The 23393-nt window shown below is 40.3% G+C and overlaps 1 protein-coding gene across 1 annotated transcript in view; it reads left to right on the top strand.

Annotated features, from left to right (window-relative positions):
* Positions 1-3489: 3489 nt before the first annotated feature.
* Positions 3490-23393, top strand: part of ntf3 (neurotrophin 3) — a 40990-nt gene continuing 21086 nt past the window's right edge. The window contains exon 1 of the mRNA XM_028044117.1: positions 3490-3702. Within this exon, the coding sequence (XP_027899918.1) occupies positions 3685-3702 (18 nt within the window). The 5' untranslated portion in view covers positions 3490-3684. The remainder of the gene's footprint in view (positions 3703-23393) is intronic.

The following is a 23393-nucleotide window of genomic DNA, read 5'->3' as shown; positions in this document are numbered from 1 at the left end:
AGTGGTCCATTATGAGCTCGTGTCAACACAAACACATCCCCTCAATGGGAGATCTGTGTTTGCTCTGAACTGTTAAACACGTTCCTCTCTGTCAGAGCCATAGGTAGTGTGTTCACCCCTACACACACACACACACACACACACACAGACCACACTGCTCCCTACTTCCGCTGTATATTTGTCTACATGTCTGGGAGGCAGCCGAGCTGAGAGAAAAGCTCCTCTTCGACCTGGTTTCAGCCACCGGCAGCAAATCCAAACTTCACCTCATTAATTATGTAACGTATATAAATCATATTTGGGGACGGGGAGATTTAACATGGATTAAATCTCCATGTTAAGAAAATATGAATCTAAAACAAAGAGTGGGCAAGGTAAAGGGAAAATCAGTAGGGGTGAAAGGTCATACTTTATAAAAAAAAAAAAGTCCCCCCATTTACCACTAGTACCTCAGACTTCAATGTAAGAGTTTGGGTCCAGCTATTGATTACATGTTACTTTTAATTACAGTAATCTTGATAGTACTTTACTCCTTATGTCACTACCTGTAAATGTGTGAAAAACCTTGTCACTATTCCTTTAATATAAAAACTGGATGTTACTACTGGTTTCCGCCAGTAGTAACATCCAGTTGTTGGTCATATGACTCGTGTGATATAGAGATAAATCTTTATTGTCATTGTCACAAGGACAACGAAACTCAAAGGGTGCCATCAGTCGGTGCACATGCCCAAAAACAAAAAATAACTGTCTCACAATTCACACACAACGCAAGAATCAACAAACAACTGGCAAAAAATAAATAAATAAGAACAGCCACATTTATGATCATCATTTATGATGATTAATGGTTGTTTTTGATTGCATTTAGTTTTGTTATTGCTATCGGGTAGAAACTGTCTCTGAGACGGTTGGTTCTGGTTCTGGTTGCTCTGTATCTTCTGCCTGAAGGCAGCAGTGTGAACAGAGAATGATGGGGGAAATGAATCCGTTTTGATATCCCTCACCTGCCAAAAAAAAACAAAATTCATCCAAGCTTCAAAAGATTTATTCTAAAAATTTGTTCTTTTCAAAATTGGTAATGTTTCTATTAAGCGAATGCGTTTTCAAAACGTCAAATTGTGCAGTTATGTGGTGAATGGAAACAGCCACAGATTATTATAGGTGCAGCCTGAACCCTAACACCGTCTCAAACTCCAACCACGGCTAATTACAACACTCACTCGGCATATTGACAACAACCATCGGAATTATTGGATCGTAACTTCATTAGTTGTAAATCAACAGAAAAGATTTGCTTTACATCAGCCAGAGCAGCACATATAAAGAGTTCAAAATGTTGAAACACTACTGATGGCCAGCTGTCTTAACCAGGTAAAGACCTTAAAGCGACATCAACCATCAACGTGGAAATGTGAAACCGTCATAAAGCCATTGAGTCCCCATCAGATGCTCACTGCGTTGTTGGCATTGATTGGTTTAGACCTGGTTTCTCCACAGACTCTGGTACGTTGATGGTACCAGAGTTTGATGCAGGTCTGTCTCCTGAACTCTCTTTGCTTTTGATGGATGAACATCACATTGTATGCATTCGATGTATCCCAAACTCTTGTCTCCTGAAGTTAGCAGTTTAATTTCTAACAGAATTATGAGCGCTATTAATATATTAATCTTCCCTTTTCAGCATGTTCTTTCATCTCCTGTTCATTTTTTAGATATTCATCTCCTTTCCAAGCTCCGTCCCACTAAAACTTCCCCTCCTCTTCCATATTTAATGACTTCCCATTCGGTTCGGGGCAGTAACGCGGTTCTCATGTCTTCAGGTCCTCCAGGACCTGCTAGCTAAAAATGTTAGCATTGTAATGATAAAACATTTACAGTGCTACATTAAGGGACGCCTTGTGATGTATGACTAATGCTTAGTCATACGCAGGGAAAAGAAATAGAGTGGCAATAATTCTTGGGGAAAAAAAAGTGTGTCAAGTAAAAGTGTCTGAGTGTAAGCAGATGTACAGCTTATAGTTAAAGTTTAAAACCCTCATTTAAAGGGGCAGTATTATATATAATAGAGTCTTTTTTGTTTTTTTTACATTATATTATTCCCTCATTGTGTAAAACGCCTGGTTGAACCTAGCCCCGCCTTCGAGACGCAGCTCCTCTTCGGAGCTGCAGTTTTCAACCTTCCGCCTCACAACCCACTCCTCCGTCACTCGGCTCCTTCAGACTAGCCAGCAGCAATTAGCAAACACCTGGTGGCGCTGCTCATCTGCTGAGATCATTGTGTGAGCTACTTCTCAGAGCAAAGCTGGTAAAAACGTTGGCAAAGGGTTGACAGAGGAGCCATGTTGTGACGACTTCCTCAAGGCGGAGTTTCGGCAAGAGTGGGAGCTTCTTAAAGAGACAGCGGCCCAAGGCATTAAATTACAAAATTACAAAGTCAAATTTCATTAGTCATATTTGTTACTTGTAGCATTTTTACAGTAACTGAGGTCAACAAAATTACTTGATTGTTCCATAAAATTGCACTATTTGCCTGGAAAACATAATACTGTCCCTTTAAAAGCTTGATGTATTTGACACAGTGACATCTGGTGGCAGAAGCAGAAATCTGCAACTAACTGAATATTTTCTACTGATTCCAAAGTTACCAGAGGAGTTAAAGATCTATTTGTGTCGTTCTGCTTTTGTTATTTTTCTGAAAGGGTTTAAAAAGAGAAAACGTTATCAGGTATCCCCATCACAAGCAACACATCCTAACATCCTGCATCGTGAATTAGGAATACCGTACGCATTGTGCATCTACAGAGGACTTTCAAAGGCATTACAGTATATTTACAAAAAAGAAACCCTTTGTTAACCAGGTAGGAGGCTGGAAATGTATTTCTCAGATGAGACGGAAAAAGGAACACTAGATGTTCTCTACGTTCAGAAACAATACAATACAATACAATCTGTGTGACAATAAATAAACAAACACGTCCATCATGAATCCATAAAGCAGCAAGAAAAGCAAAGAGTCCTGCAGATACATGTGGTAGATCGGTTCTGATCAGGAAGAGCCCAACTTTGTGTTATGAGCCAACACAAAGTGGTGCAAAATGTTATTTTGCATGTGTGTGTGTGTACTGCACTACTTTTTTGTAAGTCTCTGTTGGTGGCCTCCCATAAGTCACAGCTCGGGGCCTCCAACGATCTCTGATCGCCCCTGCAGCCAGTCGCTCTGGAAAAGCTCGTCAGCCGTAAGGTGTGTGTTGTGTTTTTGTTGTTGTTTCTCGAAACTTTGAACTTTTCACCTTTTGCGATACAAAAATAATAAATAAATAAAAGGTCACGTGCGTGCGTGACTTTTGGTTTCATCCCATACGCACGCCCTCACTCCAAACACACGTTTCTAATTCGGTGTCCTAATTCATGTCAGCAGGCTCTCCAGTGACACAACGGCCAGAGCTGCATGCAAGCAAGACTCTCCTGCGCCAACAGCCATCTGTCCTTTAAGAGAGAGAGAGAGAGAGAGAGAGAGAGAGAGAGTTGCGCACACCCAGAGCCTCTCCTCTCCCGCACAGATCCAGTGTGGCGCACTGATAGGCGGCAGTCCTCGGAAAGTGGGAAGTTTTCGCCAAAAGCTTCTGTGTGAGAATTAATCAGCTTCATGTCGACTCTGTTGGATACTAACCCGCCGATGCTATGGTTACCTTTATTACGGTAGGAGCACTTTTTCTCTCCATCCCCTCCGACCCTCAATTGTGGTGCTTTTTACTGTGCACAAAGTTCTTCTTCTTCTTTTTTTCCTACTTTCAAGACAGAAATTTGATCCAGTAGAAACAGAGAAAATGAACCGAATCCTTCCATCAGCTCCGTTTCCAAAGTTTCCAAAGACGCGCTCTTTGCGTTTTAGGCAGATTTGGAGCTTCTGTTTTTTTCCTTTTAGGCTGAAAAAGTTTCAGAGACTGTATATTTCGCTCTAAAGTCACATTTTACATTTTAGTCCTTTCAGAAACGGGCAGAGCCGCCCATTTCTGCAGGTCACAGTTGAGTTCCAGTAGGAAAACGGAGCAGAACGTGAGACGCGCGCCGTGCGCTTCCCTGAAGGCAGCGCAGCGTGGACGCACTCATTGTACTCGCCTCTCTGACTGTGCGCAGGTAGACAAAAGGGATGGGTATTTCCAAACACACACGCACACACACCGACACATGCACATGAATGTCAGCAACAGTTCTTAAAAGTCTTAAGCAGTCGGAAGGCAGGTGCTGCAGGGAGCGCGCACCAAAGCGGTTCAACTTGCGCCTTTCGGGCTCCCCACGCGCTAATTGCGGGGGGCCCCCGTGCGCCTGTTTGTAGGTGTGAAAGCTGAGCTGTAACAGATGAGACCCAAAACAAAGGCGGGCTATGTCTTCAATTGGGGGGGCTATTTGTCCCCCTCCTCAGCCGCGCCGCCTCCTACAGCATGTGTGCATAATTGTTTGGCGAATGCAGAAGAGTCCCGCTCAGAAATGATCCGACTGAACGTTCTCTGGGGGAGTTCAGCGATGTGGAGCAAGTGGGACATGACCGGAACAATAAAAACGGTCTAAAATAAGTGAAAGTTGGAACAGTTTTTGTTTTTTTTTTGTCCCCCCCTCAGTTTCATCCCCAATCTGCAGTATGTGCGGCTGAGTGGGCGCTGTGGGGCCCTTTGTCGGGAGCCTTCCTGCTGCTGCAGATGCCTCGAATGGAGTTGACTTGGAAGAAAAACAATAATGTAACTTTATGAACACTTGAATCCGGTAATGGCTTCGGTCTGGCGCAGAGAGAGAGAGAGAGAGAGAGGGAGGCACTGTGTACCTGAAGCACCGTGAGAGTCACTTAGATAAACAGATTGAAGGAAAACAAAATGGGGAGTCAATACGACGAGGGTGGAGCTAATGGGAGGTGTTTGAAGCGCAACGCGGACATTAGTGTTGTATTGTTGACATTTTATGTAATAGAGGAACATGGAGCTGCGTTTCTGTTACAAATGGTGGCTAAACTTCGTCAGTATTCCGCAATGTAACAACAACAACAACAAAAAAAGTTTCGCATAAGTAATGTGTTTACATAAGTGGCGTTTACATTAATAAGTTTGTTCAGGCTACAAGTAATAAAAAAGATAAACGCCCCTGTGATGACGTCCGGTTGTTGGTCATGTGACTCAAGCGTTTCCGTTGCAGTTTTAAATCAATTTCCATACAGCAAAAAGAAAAAGAAAGAAAAAAAAACCCACCTCACCCCAGAACCCAAACTTTTTCTTGAATAAAGTTTTTTTTTTTAATTGCCTTGTTTTTTATTAAGCAAATTTATTTTCAAAATGTCAAATTACTAAACAGCCAGTGGGAACATGCTCACATTTTTAACAAATGGGAACCTGAAAAACTGCAGCATGTGCTGGCATTCAGCCTCCTCTGGATAAGAACCTGTGTTTGATGATGGGTGATAGAAACACACGCGGCGGTGGCTGCATCATCCTGTGGGCTTGTGCTTCTTCAGCAGGAAAAGTCAAGTCAGGCTTGTATGCATGTCACCTTTCAGCAACAAAGCAGCTCAAAGTGCTTCACATCATCAAAACGTCACCAATTATGAAACAAGTAATGAACACCAGAGTTTGTCAGATATAATTAAAAACATCCAGCGAACATACATGAAATATTGATTAATGGCTCACTTACTATTAATACCAATCTAATTCGAGGAAATGATTCCCGCAGCATGATGCAGCCACTCCTGAGTGTCATCAAGAAGATTGACTATTTCACCAATCAATCCTCTTCTGTCTGATTTAAACATCAGAGTTAAGGGGGCTGAATACAAAAGCATGCCGCACTTTTAAAGTTTTCTTTAAATAACAACAATAATAAAAAAATAAAAACTATCATTTTCTTTCCGCTTCACAATTACTCAGTCTGAATCAAATGTGCCGGCGTTTGTGGCTTTAGGGTGTGAATACTTTAGCAAGGCACTATGAGGCTGTAAATCCTTCAGTCTGAAAAAAGAGAGAGAGAAAAAAAGAAGGTGTAACTTTTCAAACTGATTGTGCCAGGAAGTCAAAGGTCAAAGATCAAGAGCAGTGCAAACTCGTTCTCAGAAGAGCCGATGTCAGACTCTGAACTTTACAGTAATGGACGTATTTGTTATCGTGTGGTTGGGCTTTGAAGCTTTGTCTTTGTCTAAGGTGCTGTGGAAATGTTTGCGTGTGACGGAAGCCCGCTCCACGTCCGGCCGGGTCAGCGTGCGGCGCGTTTACTTGCACGAGGTCACGACCCCCGCGTCCAGACATTTGCGAGGAAAACGTCTGAAGACGAGGCGAAGCGGTTTGAGCTGATCGCTGATCATGACAGGAAAATCGGATCTCTTTCAAAGATTTTTGACCTCATTCGGTGGGGAAGTCCCCTTTAAGTAGCGGTTTAAGGAGCCAATTGGGGCGAGCGCTCTGAAGTCCCAGATTCAAACAGGGTTAGCCTGATGGACATGATACAAGGGAGTAATGGTCAGTGAGGTCTGGGATATAGCTGGAGGTCAGGTCCGGTTCACTCTGGTCAGAACAGACAGACAGACGAAGGAAGGAGTTTAGAACGACTGAATGAAATGAGAATTCATCAGTCCATCTATTTTTTTCTAATACACCACGACTTCAATACAGGGTTATAAATGTACAGGTATGAAAATGAAGGAACGTGTTGGAAGAAGATGGATGCATGAACTGTTGAGGTGAAGCCAAGTGTGGGCTGTGAAATCGGAAAAGTCACTAATTTTGTGCCGCTACTCTTTGCTATATTTCTTCCTTCATTAAACCCCTTCCAAATATCTACACAAAGAAAAAAGATGAGGAGAAACGTTACAATCAGACAGACTGGACAAACATTTTTATTTTTATATTTTAAAGAGCTTAAATGTCTCTCTTCATATTGATTGATCAGATTAGATATTTGGAAAATGGGAATGTTGTAAATGGGAGTGGTAAATATTTCCACTGCAACAGATAACTCTCTTCCTTAGTTGATTAGCATTCATGCTAACACCTAGTCAAATAAGTCGGAAACCAAAGATGTTTATTAGAAAATGTCAGTTTAACTTTCATAGTGGCTCACATGTAAGCCGTATTTATAAACCCTTACACAGCTGCCGCTTTTAGATGAAATTATTATCACTTCCACAGAAGTATATGAGTGTTACTATGACAATCGCTGTCAGTTGTATGACCTTCTCATTTAAAACAATGCAAAAAATGTTAATATTTTTTTGCCAAAATCACATTTGGCAGAAAAATGACAAAGTCTAAGTCTAACCTTCCTGCTGCTCTGCAGGGCTTCAGCCATCTCTCCTCTGAAAGCACTCAGCCCTGTTTCTTGTCAGCTGCCTTTGCTTTTCAGAACGCCAGCGGCTCTTAATAATAAAGTCAAGTGGGACTCGAGTATTTTAAAACAATACAAAGATTTGTGTTGATGCGACGTAAGGTCAAGAGCCTAAATTATGACGGAGCTTCAAGGCTTTCTGACCCGATCTTTTGCGCTTTCCTAAGTGTTGCGGAAGTCGGAGGTGAAATTCCCGGCATGTTCTCGACACTTCCCCTACTGCTCGCTCTTTCCTCCTATACTGTATGCTTTGCAGTCTGACGGTCCCGGCTGCTGTGGGATGGTTTACACATTTAGCGGAGTGTTTATGCGCTGCACATTCTTATGACTAGTTAGAACAAAACATAGTGCGAGGATGTGGATGAGTGGAAGTGTGATCAGACGCAGCTCTGTGCAGCCAGTCTGGGATCATCAGCACTGCAACGACCAAAAGTCTCTCTGTTTGTCTTTTTCTCACACTTTCCCAGTGACACAACAGACAGGGAACATGTGATCCCTTAAACCCGCCATCCGGACCTTTACCTTCCCTGGTTTTCCGACTCCGTTTACATCCAACCTCTCTCTGTTGTACTCTTGACCTCTGCATAAAGTAATTGACCCTGAAACAGCCAATTCCTGGCCTGAATTCCAACATAACCCAATTTATCACGCCATGCAAATGCAGGTTACGAGGATATATAGAGTCTTGTTGAGAATTAGACTTGTTATGGGATGAATCCCTACTGAAAAAACTCAATTGCTCATGTTTAGGCAGTTGGAGAATGTGGCTTTGTTGTCCTCTTGCAATCGGAAGGTTGTAGGTTCATTTCCAGATTTCTCCTGTTGGTGTGCCCTTGGGCAAGGCAGTTGACCCCATATTACGTATGTGGTGTGTGAAGCACGGCACTGTAAAGCGCTTTGAGTGGTCAGTCTGTATGACTGGAAAGGAACTGTAGAAATTCAGTCTATTGACCATAAAGCAATCACAACTACGACTTTTAATCTGCAGATGGTACAAAAAACAAAAAAAAATCTAAACCAACTGACATGTACGGTGGCCCTGATGTTCAAACTACATCAACAAGTCACTGCACACAGCTATAAAATTGAAAAACACAACCATATGTTCAAAAACACAACAGCAGTAGCAAAATGTACATTTTCCCAGTGGGAAATCAAAGAGATTGCTGATTGGACAACATCATTTTTGACGATGCGCCAACAGACTGTGATTTTTTTAATTCGTAGTTGTTCATAAACATCAACTACAATTTAACTTAATTTGTAGATGAGCAACGGCTACAAATTAAGGATGTTGTGTTTCCCTAATTTGTAGTAGTTTCCACCTAATTTTGTTGTGTTTTCTTAACTTGTTTTTGATCTTAGCCAATGTTGTGTTTTTCAATTTTTACTTGTGTTGAGTGATTTGTTGATGTGGTTTGCACTTCAGGGCCGCCGTAGATATGCTATGTTTTTTTAGCCCATCTAATACCAACCCAATAAGAAAGGTGCCATTTGTGGCCAGAAGTTTCCTGTTTTGCCCTTTCGCTCCTCCAACCTGCTGGCTTCCTGCTGATGTTTCACCCAGCTGACCCCTCACCGCGGCAACACCTGACATTCTATATCTAAGGTATTTCAGTTTCCTTTGAGTTAAAGCACCGTGCTAACAGACTGCAGACGGACTCACATGCGGCCCAGGAAGTCCCACCTCATTATCTCCTCAGAAGGAGACACCTCGGCGTGACACATGCGTTAGACTGATGGACCCACCTTTGATAATTGAGCCGGCAGATGTTCAGATGACCCGGAGGCGAAACCTGCTGCTTTTAGACGCGTTCTGAAGCTCACCCCACACAAATCCAACCCGCCACACTTGTCCGCACATTTGGTTTGACCTTAACGCTAACATAATACTAATCCTGGCTTGAATCTGCACCTGGAGGGAAACAGAACAGAAAACTGGTGTGGTGGGTTGCCCGGCTGATTTTAGTTTTTGTAGTGAGACGTCTTGGTCTTTACAACGGCATGTTTAGGTTGTTGTAAATAGAAAAAGAGGAGCAAATTTCTGCCAAGAAACACTGACATTTTTTAGGTTAATCTCACAAATTTCCTAGAAAACACTTAGAAATGTCATCGTTTGGGTATGCCGAGGTAGCATAGCGGTTAGCGCGACACATGTTTGGAGGTCTTGAGTCCTCGATGCGGCCGTTGCGGGTTCGACTCCCGGACCCGGCGACATTTGCAGCATGTCTTCCCCTCTCTCCTTCCCCCTTTCCTGTCAGCCTACTTTCAAAAAATAAGGGACACTAGAGTCCACAAAAAAGACCCCTGGCGGGGTACAAAAAATAAAGAAAAAAGAAATGTCATTGTTTGAAAAGTCACAAATTTGTGCAAAATAACTCTGAAATTTTGAGATTCATTTCAGAAATTCTTTAGAAAAAACTTTGAATTTGGAAAATGTTTGCGGTAATACACCGTTGTAGGTTTTGATCACCATGACGATGTCACTCGCCATTTAACATTAAATTAGATAAAGTTATGTCAATAAGTATTTACCTCTGTTTTCTTTTTTTTGTTGTTTGTTTGTTTGCTTGTCTCACTTAAATGTTTCTGCGAGACAAATGTTAATGTCAAGGATGGACTGTAATTTCCAAGCTGTGATTTTATTAATTAAGTGAAAAATGTCATCCAAACTAACGGATCTCTATGTAAAATAAAAAGTAATCACTCCCTTAACCCGATGCTGATGTGTTACAGCTTCTTTATGGGTCAGTCAAGATACTGAAGTAACTGACTGAAGTGGTTTTAAAATTAGTTTGATAATCAAAAAAGCAAAACAAAACAAAAACAGGAAGAATCTTTAAGGGTTAGGGCTCATTTAATTTCTTTACCATAATCGGTTTAGGTTTTGGTGAATTGGGACAAAACTCAACTGTTTCTCTACACTATCAACAGTTCAGTACAGTGGGATTCAAGTGAATGTCTTAACATTTGTTTTACAAAAACATCCGAGACAAAAAGAACCCCGGGCGCTTAGAGTCACGGAGAGCGACTCTGAAATGGGTTTCGTGTCAAGATTTAACATCATTCTGACGATGGAGCAAGAAAAGGGAGTGAGATTTATGGGATGCAGTCCATCCCACAGGAAGCCTTTTATCTAATGTATGTAACAGTGTGACTAGTTAAATCCGTAACACTGAAGGAATGTATATACCCGCAGGTCCATCGTTGGTTTCAACCAATATTTTACAAATTTTCCAGCAATAACTCTTTTTTTGTTTTTTTTACTCCAAACAAAAGTTTGGGGAAGCCATTACAGCTACATGTTGTGTTTGTTGCCGCCAAAAGAAAAACATAACAGCATCATTTTGAGAAGATTACGACAACAAGTCAAGTTAAAAATGTCTTCACTCTCTGAATTTTACTTCGTTTCCTCTGAAAAGCAGAAATTTGACGGCATTAATCAATGTGACTCGGTCGAACGTTGGAAACGATGGGACTTCCTGCAGTGGAAGTAAACTAAATTGAATTGGAAGTGTAGCACGTAGCTCTCATTTAATTTACGCATTCTACGCCGTTTTAATGTCGAGATCAATCATAAATCTCACCTATCTGTGAAAATCTCTGGCTAATATGAAACATTTAGCCTCGGAAAACATGTAGGACTTTTAAATGTGTTAGTTGTGTCATTTTTAGCTTTCCTTTTTGAAATGCTGGCGCTGCTGATTGACTTAATGTCCTTCAGATCTGTTGATTGATCACTATAGACCAATAAACCACAAACCAAATCAATGCTGACATATTCAGGGAATTACAACAGAGTGACTTAAATTTGAAAATTAGGTTTTGATTTGATGTGGAAATGCTATAGAGGCGTATTAAAATATGAAGAAGAAAAAAACACCCAGCTGAAGCCACATTTCGATTTCTTTCTGCTTATGTACAAACTAGCACCGCAGCGCAGATAGCTCGTGAAAGAAGTTAGAAAAGTTTAATGACAAATTAAACAAATTGGTTTTTCAAGAAGTTGTTTATGATCTGTAAACGTGGCATATTCAGCAGTTTTTAATGAATCTATGACACAGTGACGACGCTTGAATTCAACTAATGATGTTTCAACGCAATAAAGGTTTTTTTTCTTTGCCTAATACTTATTAAGACAACTTAAAATGTTTTTTAATCACAAGTCAGTTGTGGCCGTAGCCATTGTCTAGCAGTAACTTGAACTGAAAATTTAGAATTTTTTTTGGTCCCCCAAAGAAAACCAACTAATTTATTCTCACTGTTTAACTGCACAGATGAATAACCAGCTAAAAGTCAAGTTCAAAACACAAACCTTAATATTGCTTTTACCATAAATGGTCCTTCTCAGGATTTTTTTAACATTTCTTTAACCCGAGGCGTTTTCCTTCCAGGTGCCTTGTTTTCTTTGCAGTCTAAACGTTTTGCTGAGGTTTCAGTAAGAGCAACACTGGAAATCCAGGCAAAGCATCAACTATTAACGAACTGACAAAGCATTTAGTCATTTGTGTTTATTTTGTAAGAAATGCACAGGAAAGGCAATTAAACATCCTTTCTTCACCAGTTTATTCTCTATATGGCTCAAACAAATCCTTTCCCATCTTCTTCCTGTACGTGTGTAAGCTTAAACTCAGGCATGAAAATCTTGCAACTTAGTTGGTAAGAAGAGCTTACAGCAGCTGAGGTTCCATTACAAATGTGCGCAAAACTTTGCCGATAATTCCCTAATGTCAGAAAAAAGCACAATTATGAAATGGCAGTGTTTCCAGTAAATAAGAAACGCAGTTAAAATCACATGTGAATAAGTGTGACATGCGATACGTCATTAAAAAACACGCAGCAGCACCATCATCCTCCAACTACTTCCTGTTGTCTTCTTCGACGTTTCCGCCAGTAGTAACATCTGGTTGTTGATCGCCTGACTCATGTAATGTGATAGAAGTGTTTCCACTGCAGTTTTTCAAGATGCACCAATTAGAGAACGACCTCATTCTAAACTTTTTCATTTTTTACTGTATTGAGTTTTTTCAAAATTGACGTGTCTCCATTAAGAAAACATTTTATTTTTGGAATTCCAATTTGCACATCTTTTATGATCAACGGAAAGGCAGCTTGTGTCCCGAAACTCGCTGGTTTTTACACCTTCGATGACCTGAGATAATAACTGCGTTGCAGCTCAAACATTTTCATGCAGCTCAATCTAATCATAAATCCTCAAATCAGACTCTTGTCAGACGAGTAGAGTCTTGTTTTTGGGAGTTCTTTACACTTCATAGCTTAGCGGGGAATACTTGCTGTCTAATTGCTTCATCCTGTATAAAAACGCACTAATGGAAGAAGCTTGCACACCAATTTTTTTTTAAATTCCTGAATCTCTTAGTTCAGTTATTGGATTTAGTTTCTCTGCTTTGAGTTATTCGGGGAACTAGAAAGCAAAGCCGGTCATTTTTTCGACTTTCTTGTTTGTACTTCGTTTGACAAAGACCAAATGAGGAGCTACGTCTCCGGCCATGTGATGTGGATTAGTGTTGGTAATGTGTTTGTTTCACTGGAACCTTTTAGGGTGGAGCAACGCACAGTCGCATGTAGTCTTCTTGTCCTTCAACGCCGTCTTGGATTATATTTCACTGTAACGTTTGAACTTATTGTGCAGACTGGTGCGGCGAGCCCTGTTCTCCAGGGATTCAGTAATTGCTAAAAGCTGAAAGGAATGCCCATTGGGGGGTTTTCTACTACTGTACAATACAAGCTCTGCTGTTGTAATTTTCCACAGTGGTGCTAATTATTTTTTTTTCTCCCGATTTGCCTCTCCAGCTCCACCAAGTACACTCGGCTTAGGTGGGCCTCCTTGTTGAATGTCACACAAGTGACAGCAGAACGGTGTGAGTGAGGAGTGATGAAGATCCACAACTGAATCATGTTCAACTTTGGCATTTTGTCGTATGGACAGGGAGAGGCTAATAAGAAAAAAGATTAGAACGTTTGGGTTTGTTGTAAATTGAATAAGGGATCATGTGGATGCAGCATGATCTCAATGTCAGCTTTCATACATGCAAGCAAATCGCAGCAATTAAGAGAGGAGATTACTGTGTTTGTGCAAATTCAAACATGGATGTTTTAATGTTGACTGTAAAAAACCTGGGATTTGATCATCAGTATTGTTTTCGTTCTGATACTCAGCTTGTGTTTAACATGAAATTAAATCTGACTCGGCACATGCGACAATGTGTTCACAAGGAGTAGTATTTTTAAGTGCTAGGCTAATGCTGGTATGGCTTCTTTGCATTTTGATAGGACTTGTTGATAATTCAGTTAACATGAGATGAACTCTGGAAGCAGCTCTGTCTGACGCCGCCAGCTGTTCCAGCGCAGCGTGCAAATCAGGTCCCATGAGATCATGTGATTTTGATTTTGATTTTATTTTTTGTGTATTGTTTGTATCGTGGTAAACTTTTGTGCTCTATGCCTTTTTAGTCTTTTTAAATTTGTAACTTGATATGTTCTTTTTACATAAAAAATGCTTTTTATTTATCATTATTTCTATTTTCTTATTTTGTAAGAATGTAAATTTATCTTTAAATTGATTGTACCTTGAGGGACGGCAGATGAAAGCCTTCATGGCTAACTCTGGCATATTATGTCTCATTTATTGCCCCTTACTGAAAGGGCAAAGCCAATTTTATTCAGGAAAACAAAGATTTGATAGATAAACAAATTCATATGAATTACCTAGACTAGTTTTACAAGCACAGAATGCAAAGCTAGACCATAATTTTATTATATTTTGCACATTCTTTATAGCTCCATGAATTACGGACAAATTCACAGACAGGCTTCAATAATGTCTTGTATAAAAATGTCAGTGTATTGTCAATCTAGGTTGTTGTCTTGTGTGAGGAAATGTGGTGCATCCTTTGCTTGAGGGAGGATTGTAAACAGTGTGCCGTCTATACTGCATTGACACGTCATGCGATTGACTCATTTGCTCTTGAACAAAATTTAACAGTAATATTCCAAACAGGTGCATCTTCGGATTTGCATTTAGTGTCTACGTAACGTTCTGTTTGATTTTATGGCTCTTGCCCAACTTGCTTGTTTGCCCCGGGGGCGGTGGAGGAGGTGGGTGCAGTAACCCGCTCTGCCTCCATTAACCCCTATTGCAAGTTGGCACGAGAGACAGCAGGATTTTCTAGAGATTAGCAAGATCACAATCACAAGAGAATACAGATTGAGTTGTGCGTAAGACCACAATCCTCCTTAGTCGGTGGTGGAGTGTGGCCTCGTCCCAGATCTGCTATGTGAATTAGTCAGGACCATCAGCGGCCACAGACCCTGCTGGGTCTCCCAACGTCAGACCACCTACCAAACACCAGAGCAGATGCTGGTGGACTCTTTGTTTCTCTCTGCAGAAATCGATCTGGCAACGCGGCGAACCAGAAGATGTCACTCCGTCAGATCGTGTTGTTGGGGAAAGTGTTGCTTAGTTCAGAAAGATAAACAGGAAGAAACTCTGCGTAACATGCAAATTTAGGGCGTGTTGCTGGCATTGCCTTGATTCTTGAGCAGTTATTCACTGAACAGGCAGCCACAGAGCTCCTTCGTGACTGAACCAGTCATGGACATGGACATGTGTTCAACAAACCAAATGACATGAGATGGATGACAGACGAAGTTCCACACATTCCACATTTCTGATTGTCATCTTGGTGTAGAAAAACTTTCAATATCAATGATTAAAGTAGACCTATTGTTCTGACAGACGAGACGTTTCCTGTTTATGACAATGAGCCATAGAGAAACTTCTTTAGTTAAGAGTCAATATCCACGGCTTGTAACAATGCAAAATAATCCTAATGAAATCTTAGTTTTCTCAAGAAGTAGCAATATATATCAATCAATAACTCCAGCTTACCATCATTCAAGTAAAACATAATGGTGTTTTTTGGTTTTACAGCCATTTGTGAGTTTTGTGAGTGGTGTGTGTGCGTCCTGGATGGTGGGACGCTCCACACACACATACAAGCCAAAGCCTCTGCTGAGCCCTGCAGTCTATTCCTGCTTCAGTGATTGTATTAGGCTTGATGCTGGATTAGCTCCCCTGATCTCTTTGTCTGATTTTGTTTGGTAAACTATTACTGCTCTGTCCCTCTTCTACCTCGCACAACCTTTGCTGGCAATCCATTTACCCCATCTTACCGAGTTTGCAGATAGGACATTCCCCGATCGTCAAACTTGCTCCTGAGCTCCGTGTTTGTTTGCGCTCCCACCAGGAGGCTCGGCTGGAAAGGGGCGCAATGGGTGGGGATGGAGTTGGGAGGGGGGATTGTGGGGCGTAATCTAAGATTTGTCTAGATGCGACTGCAAATCAAAGGGGTTGAGAAACATCAAAAGAAGCAGAAGATCCATTTCAAAAAGAGGCCAGCCAGAAGGGGAGACCCTTACCACTGATCAGCGTAGGTGTGTGGGGTGTCAGTCATGCTGCTCTCTGTCAGATGTAGAGTACAAAGAGAACCACATCAAGGTAACACAGGCCTCCTCTCCTTTGTACCTAAAGAAATCCAGGCGGAAACGTTACCCCAACCAGCCATACTGCGTCTGTCCGGCCTGTTTGGAGAAGAAAAACGTGGATTAAGGGCCTTCGCTTTTCTGTTACTTCCTCTCTTTCACCCAAGGACTAAACCAATAACCACTGTGTTTGCTTATCCAATAGACCAAACTGTGGCAATCACTCTCAGCTTGAGTGCGAACAGACTCCCAGCTCGCATCGCCACACAAACAATCCCGCAGCTGCTTTCACTTCTGAGATCGCCATCTCTGTTTGAAGTGCGACAGCAGAAATATGTTTTCTCCCGCGCTGTGCTATGTTATGATGATCTCTTTCACGCTGTCGAGGGGTAGTAACCTATTCCTGATTCTCTCTGTAGCACATGTAAACTGTGTGCTTGGGGAAAAAAAAAAAACTCCTTAAGAAACAAGGATCTGTGTCCAACTTGGCAGCGCTGACAAAGTGGGAATTCGAGATCCAGAGCTGCAGAAGAGGCATTTGGAAAGTGACAGTCGAGGATCCGGATGCTGCACAGAAAGTAATTGCAAAACTATTCAAACCCCTGAAGTTTTTTTTTTTGGGGGGGGGGGGGGGGGGCTCGCATTTTGCCCAGGAACTTTTTATCTACGTCAAGTAATCCTCTGAGCTTTTACTGAAATTTCAGCAGCAGTTCTGTTTGTGTTGCTACCAGCTTTGCAAATCTAGATCCTGATTTTTCCCCCCCAGCTCTCTGTGCAGAATAGCTCAAGTTCAGACAACATCACCAGGAATGTTTGAGGTTGTTTTGCGGCTGGAAGGTGAATATCTGCCCCAGGCTCAGTTCTTCTTCGACCTCTAACAGGTTTTCTGTCTGTCTTCCCTGTTTTTAGTTCCATCCATCCTCCGATCATCTCTGACCGGCTCTGAATTTTCCTGACATATCTAACAAAAAAAAAAAAGTGACTAAACTCTCTTGGGCTATTAGCTAACCAGCATGTCTGGTTCTGTGACAGATGGATTTTGTATTCACAGTTTTGCTTCACTTGGCCACTTAAAAGCAACTGTCACTGCTAATGAACACAAACCTGAAGCTGGGAGTGTTTCTTCCCAGAATGACAGTCTTAATCCATGGAGAATAAAGGACCAGAAAATGATTTAACTTGTACGGAGGATGATGCGGCGTTCTGTTCAATGACGACATTATCTAACCTGAATGACTGACTGAGGTTCGAGGTTTCGGACCGACTCAATTTGTAGATGGGAACACACGACACCTGCGTTTCTACACAGATGTGGTACCAAAATTTTCCCAAAACTGATTGACTGATTGAGAATTGACTTTTACAAGAAAGAGCGTTTCTGTGTTTTAATATGAATAGAGACGACCTTAACCACGTATCATTACATCACAATATTGCTTTTCAGATTATAGCTTTGCTATTTGCTGATCACCTGTTGCATAAAAAAACAGTGCAGTGTTAACGTCATTTAATACTGAAGTTTTCAGGTGATTTTCAAAGCATGTAGGATACATCACAGATTGACAACATGATGTGACTCCTACTGGCCAGTTTGGGTACTACAGTGACTACAACACCCATTCCTCTACAATTGGCATTACTGTAAAGCAGCAGATTGCAGGCCAGCTACCCTAACAGATAATCTGACAAATTAACCAGTGTAATATAATCTGAGTGTTGGTAAAATACAACGTTGTGCACAATAGTTGACATCCAGTGTCTTACTCAAAATCCAAATGACAGAACAGGTTATAAATAGTTATTATTTCTGTTATCAATGGTAATTGAGTCATTTCATCAGCAGCAATTTCAGATTTTTGTTCAAAGTAAAGATAGTAAAGGTTCACAAAGCTATGGATGAACCGATATGAACATTTGGGTCAATGTCGATATCCGATATTTTCCTATCCTCGCAACACAGTGGGGAAAAAAACCAACCTTTTTTTTTTTCACTGTCCAACACTAAATCAGAATAAACGTTTCCTGGTTTGGATTCTTATTACTTGTTAATTACCAGAATAATGAAAGAGTAATACAGAAACTTTTGAGAATTTTCTTTAAGTTTCCTTAAACTCAGAAGTTTACACACGTCTGTATATTTGTCAGAATTGCCTTTAAAACGTATCATCCAGCTCAGGCGTTTTGCGTTTCCTTTCCTTGCGGGTTTTTTCTTCTTCTTTGGTTTCTGTAGTTTGCTGGAATTTTGTCTCATTCCTCCAGACAGAGCTGCTTTAACTGAGTCAGTTTCTCGCCCTGACATCAGGGACTCCCAGAAACATTGACTTTGTTGTCCTAAAACCTTTTTGTCGCTCATTAATCTGTATGTTTTAGGGGTAGAAGACCCATTTGCACCAAAGCTTTACATTCTAGATGTTTTTTGAGATGCTACTTCATTATTTCGATATGTCTTAGTTTTCTTTTTTTTATTTGTCATGACTCCTACTACTTTGTGAAATGTAGTAGGAGTCATGATAGACTAGGAGTCATGATAGACTCCTACTACATTGTGAAATTCCTACAGAAAAACACCCACACAGCATGATACCCCCCCCCCCCCCCTCCCACACACACACACACACACCCGTTCGCCACAGAACTGTTTTATAATAACCCAGTCTAATTCTTATTGTTGAATCAGGAACACAAACTTTTACCTCCTGTCTGAGTCGTTGATGCAATCTTGGAATAATTCTGGTAGGCTGAAAACTTCTTTTTCTTTATGGCTGTCAGACTTTAAAGAAAGAATTATCTTTTTAAAATTTCTATTATTATTATTATTATTATTGTGGTATTTACCAAATAGAAGGACTTTTTGTAAAACTAAGACAGACATAAGACATAAAATGTTCAATGTCAGAGAAATAAAAAAAAAAGTTTCTTATACTGCATTAAAAATGACTTCAACTGAATATGGTGGACTTTTGTAAACGTTATGCGTAAAGCAGTGTGGTTTTTTTTTAATGGTGTCACTTTATGTTTCTTATTAGGAAATTGTTCTTGAGTTTTCTTTTAATCCTGAAAGGTGAAATCGTTCAACTCCACTGGCAGTTTCAGACTTTCCCAAAGTAAAAATGTGATTTATAAGGTCAAATTATGAATCACTAGTAGAGAAAAAAGCAGTCTGACATCCATTAGTCTTGTCTGAAATATTTACAGTATGAATATGTGCTTATTTATGCTAACTTAGCATTGGTTTCTGCTAATGGGTGAACCTGCTGACGGACAGAAAGCAGCTATAAAGTCCAAACTCTGTCCAAGACACAGACGTTCCCATAAACTCACTGTTACACAATCTAATGTTTGAAAGCGACGGAATATGAGTTGATGCAATTCTCCATTAAATTGTCACTTTTTGTATCTTCGGTGCCATGTTTGTCATCATCTCTGGTTAAAAATGACACTGTAACTGAATCCGTATGAGTCTCATTACGGTTTGCAGCGTTTAGAGTCAACAGGAAATTGGTCTTCTGCCGCCTTTTTAAAGTCAGACCACTCTTACTCCAAGGTGTGAGTTTTGACATAGGTGAAGGAAATGTACCTGTAGGTGTGTGTGTGGACGGATGAACATTCCGTCCTCACGCGTTACACTTTGACCTGAACCTTCTCAGAAACGTCCCTTTGCATAAGCTGTGGATTCACTTTCTCCCCTCCGTCTCTGAGGCGCACAAAAACCGAAACGAAGCCACTTTCTTTCTGCGTCAACACATGCACAAACCCGTTTTTTTAATTTTATTTTATTTTTTTTCTGAGGAGATAATCAGCCATGAATGCCAATGAGTCACCTGGCTCAGGGCTGCGAAACATTCACAGGGTAATTCACTGTTATGACTGGAATTCTGCCCTTCCCTGCACTCACCCTGACACCCTGTGGGGTTCAAAGACGGGCTGGTGAGAGGTGGAGGTGGCAGGGTGAGCTACGCGCCTTAGCAGGCTCATCCATGTACACTTAGGGGTGTCGGATTCGCTCGGATGAAATGTATTGTCAATTACAGATCAAGTTTTGCCAACAAAATACTGCAATTTTTATTGAGGCTTTGATGGGAAAACGTACATTTCAAATCTCATTATGGTCTCATGTGTATGAAAAATCGATTCATACAGATGGCTGATGTTTTGGACACCCTGTGAAATCATTTCTCTCATCTGAAACAAAAATATCCACTTACCTTTAGTTGAGCCTTTACTTAGAAAATGGATTTTGAATAGTAAAATAAATCCATTGAATGAATTTCTAATATTCTAACCAAGATCACCACTGTGGCAACTCTGGCAGTGCTTATATATATATATATACAATACAGACCAAATGTTTGGACACACCTGTCTAATTCAATGGGTTTTCTTTATTTTCATGACTATTTATAAGGCAATAAATCCCACTTATTAACCTGACAGGGCAGGTTGACCTATGAAGTGAAAACCATTTCAGGTGACGACCTCTTGAAGCTCATCAAGAAAATGCAGAGTGTGTGCAAAGCAGTAATCACAGCAAAAGGTTGCTACTTTGAAGAAACTAGAATATAAGGGGTATTTTCAGTTGTTTTACACTTTTTTGTTTAGTGCATATTTCCACATGTGTTATTCATAGTTTTGATGCCTTCAGTGTGAATCTACAATGTCAATAGTCATGAAAATAAAGGAAACTCATTGAATTAAAAGGTGTGTCCAAACTTTTGGTCTGTACTGTATATATATATATATATATAAATTCAAAAACACACGAACTGTGATCAGAATAGAACTGAATAGAATAGAATAAAGTGGGAGGCACATGCCTGCTAATGTGCTAATAAGCAGAACTCATTTTTTGTTTAGTTCTAACACTTTTGCTATCTTTGAAAATATTTACTGCCCTTAGTTTCCTCTGGTTACATTTTTCTGAAGTGCTTATTTACTTGGCTGTTTTGTAAACTATCAGTTGAATAAAGTTTGACATCGACTTCTCAAAATCCTTCAAGTAGCAAGCGCATATTCAAGCTGTTATTTGGAAGTAAAAGAAGGCCGTTTACGCAGCAGTTCTGTTTCCTCTCACGTTCTCTCTTCTTTTTTTTTTTACCCTCCATTACTTGAAGAAATAACATTCAATAATTTAATAATATGAATACAATATCTAGGGGCATGATAGAACATGTACATTATCTCAAAATTCATTTTTACTTGAGATTTGTAGTTTTTCAAAGGCAAATATAACTTTTATTCACGTTAGCCCTCCAGCATTAGCTTCTGCTTCATGCTGTGTTGGTGTAGCGCATTAGCAGTCGCAGAGTCAATGTTTATGATTGGTGCTTTAGGGTTAGCACAACTAGCATTTTAGTTACGGTAAATGTGCCCTGACAGATTTATAGAAACATTCAGATTCTTATAAAAGTAAAAAAATAAAATAAAATAATAAAAATAGGAAGCAATAGACTGTACAGCAAGGGGAAATTTACAGCATAGGACAAAAATAATGTAGAGTTACAACATAGAATGTCTTTACTGGTAGACCCTCTGTGGGTCTTATATACATAGACGTACTGTATACTCCTAACTACGCTGACCATATGGACAAAAGAAGGCATGTGCCAGTTACGGGTATCAAGACGCATCAATGTTTAAAAAAGTTGACATTTCAAAAATGTATCTCAGTCTTTTTTTTAAGACATACTGGGGAATGTAACAGAATTTTGGGGGTTTTCGTTAAGCTCTATGTAGCACAGTGGAGAGCTATGCTTCCCCTCCATAGCTCAGATGACAGATGATTAGGGTTATCACTTCTGACTCATACAGTGTTTCACAGGGTTTTTATTCTTTTTTTAATATTCTGTCTTTGTTGGAAGAATTAGTATTTGTGGGGGCATATGCTTGGCTGGAGATCACGCTGCAGACTGACCTGGATGTGGCTTATATGTGCAGAAACATCTGGAGTCAATCGGACAGCAGGGATCGGGCTCAGACATGGCAGGGTGAAAATCCCTCTGGAGGATTTGCCGGGTTTGGCACGCTGCTTCACAGCGCTAAGCCTGCAAACGACCACGACTGGGGGTGGGCGGGTGGACGGGCAGGTGGGAGTTGTAACCGGGTTCTCCGTGGCAACGCCATCATCCCTCTCACGGCCTCGGAATGGTACAGCTGTGGTTCTCCTGATGCAACAACTTCCAGTGGAGACCCCCCAAGGAAAGTTAAACTCCAACAAGAGGGTCAAAGCTGTGTGTCTGTATAATGTTATTGTTTGATGATAATTAATATTGACTAGGGCCGTACAGAACACACATGGGTTTCATTACTGGTCTAATATCTATTTTGGGTTCAAAAGTTTGAAATGTGACACTTTTACAATATTGCCTCAGTTGGATAAGACCAGCCATTCCTACCATCGGCTCTTTATGTGTGCTATGATGGCTACTAACTTATTTCTCGTCAGCAATGCTTTGTAACATATAATTGACTAAAAATCGAAGTGTATGTGACTTTGACCACCAATCCAGCCTCATCAAGAGAGATTTATCCCCAACAGAAGTAACCGTAGGGATTCTGGTTGACAAACCTTCAGCTTCCTACCAAGGTTTTCTAATAGGCAGCCAAACTCGTGTATAAAAGTTGCCATCAGTCATTCACCTTTTATTTTTAAGTTTATAAGTCTGTCGTTTCTATTGAAATCACAGATCAACTATATTTAGCATTTAGAAATACGTAAATAAAGATAAAACAGATTTGAGTAACTGTTGTAACTAAAATATGTAGATTCGTAGATTCAAAAATATTTAACTGAATTACTCATTTAAATAATTCAAATCACATTTTGAAACTCAATCTGATTTACCTTAGTAACATTTATTTCAGTTCAGTACAGTTAGACTCGGTTCAGGTTTGCTCAGTCTATTACATAAATCTAATCCGTTGTAATACAGAAAGATTTCCAACAGCTGCAGATTAGGAATGTCTGGAAATAATTATTTTTTTGTTCCTAATACTGATCTAAGTCACTTAATACTCTTGTGAGTTTAGTCCTTCCTATAAAGCTTAACTAAGGAAGTTAAGCTAAACTTAAGCCTAAGAAAGCTGAACAATGTGTTATCTTAACTTATCTACCTTAGATGTTCTAAGAATACTTCATCGAAAACATGCATAGCTTTAAAATTTGTCCTCAAAGATGCATCAGACTTGATTCGTACAGGTTACAGTATTCTTTAAATAAACGTCTCACTCCTGGTGATTTTGTTGGTTGTTGTTGGAATGTCAAGCCTCTGTTTTGATAGAACTCCTTGACGACGCTGAAAATCTGGGTCCTCGCAACAATTAAGATGTTATTGAAATCTATTTAGTTTTTGTTTATTTTATTTTGTCTAAAGCTTTATCCTCCTAATGCAGCTAGGACTCTCAGTAGATACAACTTTTGCTTACTTACAATGATGTTTCACAGTAGTTTCCTGAAGTTGAAGACTAGCATTAGCATGTTCACGTTCTGATTTCGATAGGAATCGTTAATAATTCAGAACTTATCC

Source organism: Xiphophorus couchianus, chromosome 17, assembly GCF_001444195.1.
Source record: "Xiphophorus couchianus chromosome 17, X_couchianus-1.0, whole genome shotgun sequence".
NCBI classification, from domain to species: domain Eukaryota; kingdom Metazoa; phylum Chordata; class Actinopteri; order Cyprinodontiformes; family Poeciliidae; genus Xiphophorus; species Xiphophorus couchianus.
Note: the sequence above shows the minus strand (reverse complement) of the source record. Positions and strands in the feature narration are given on the sequence as shown.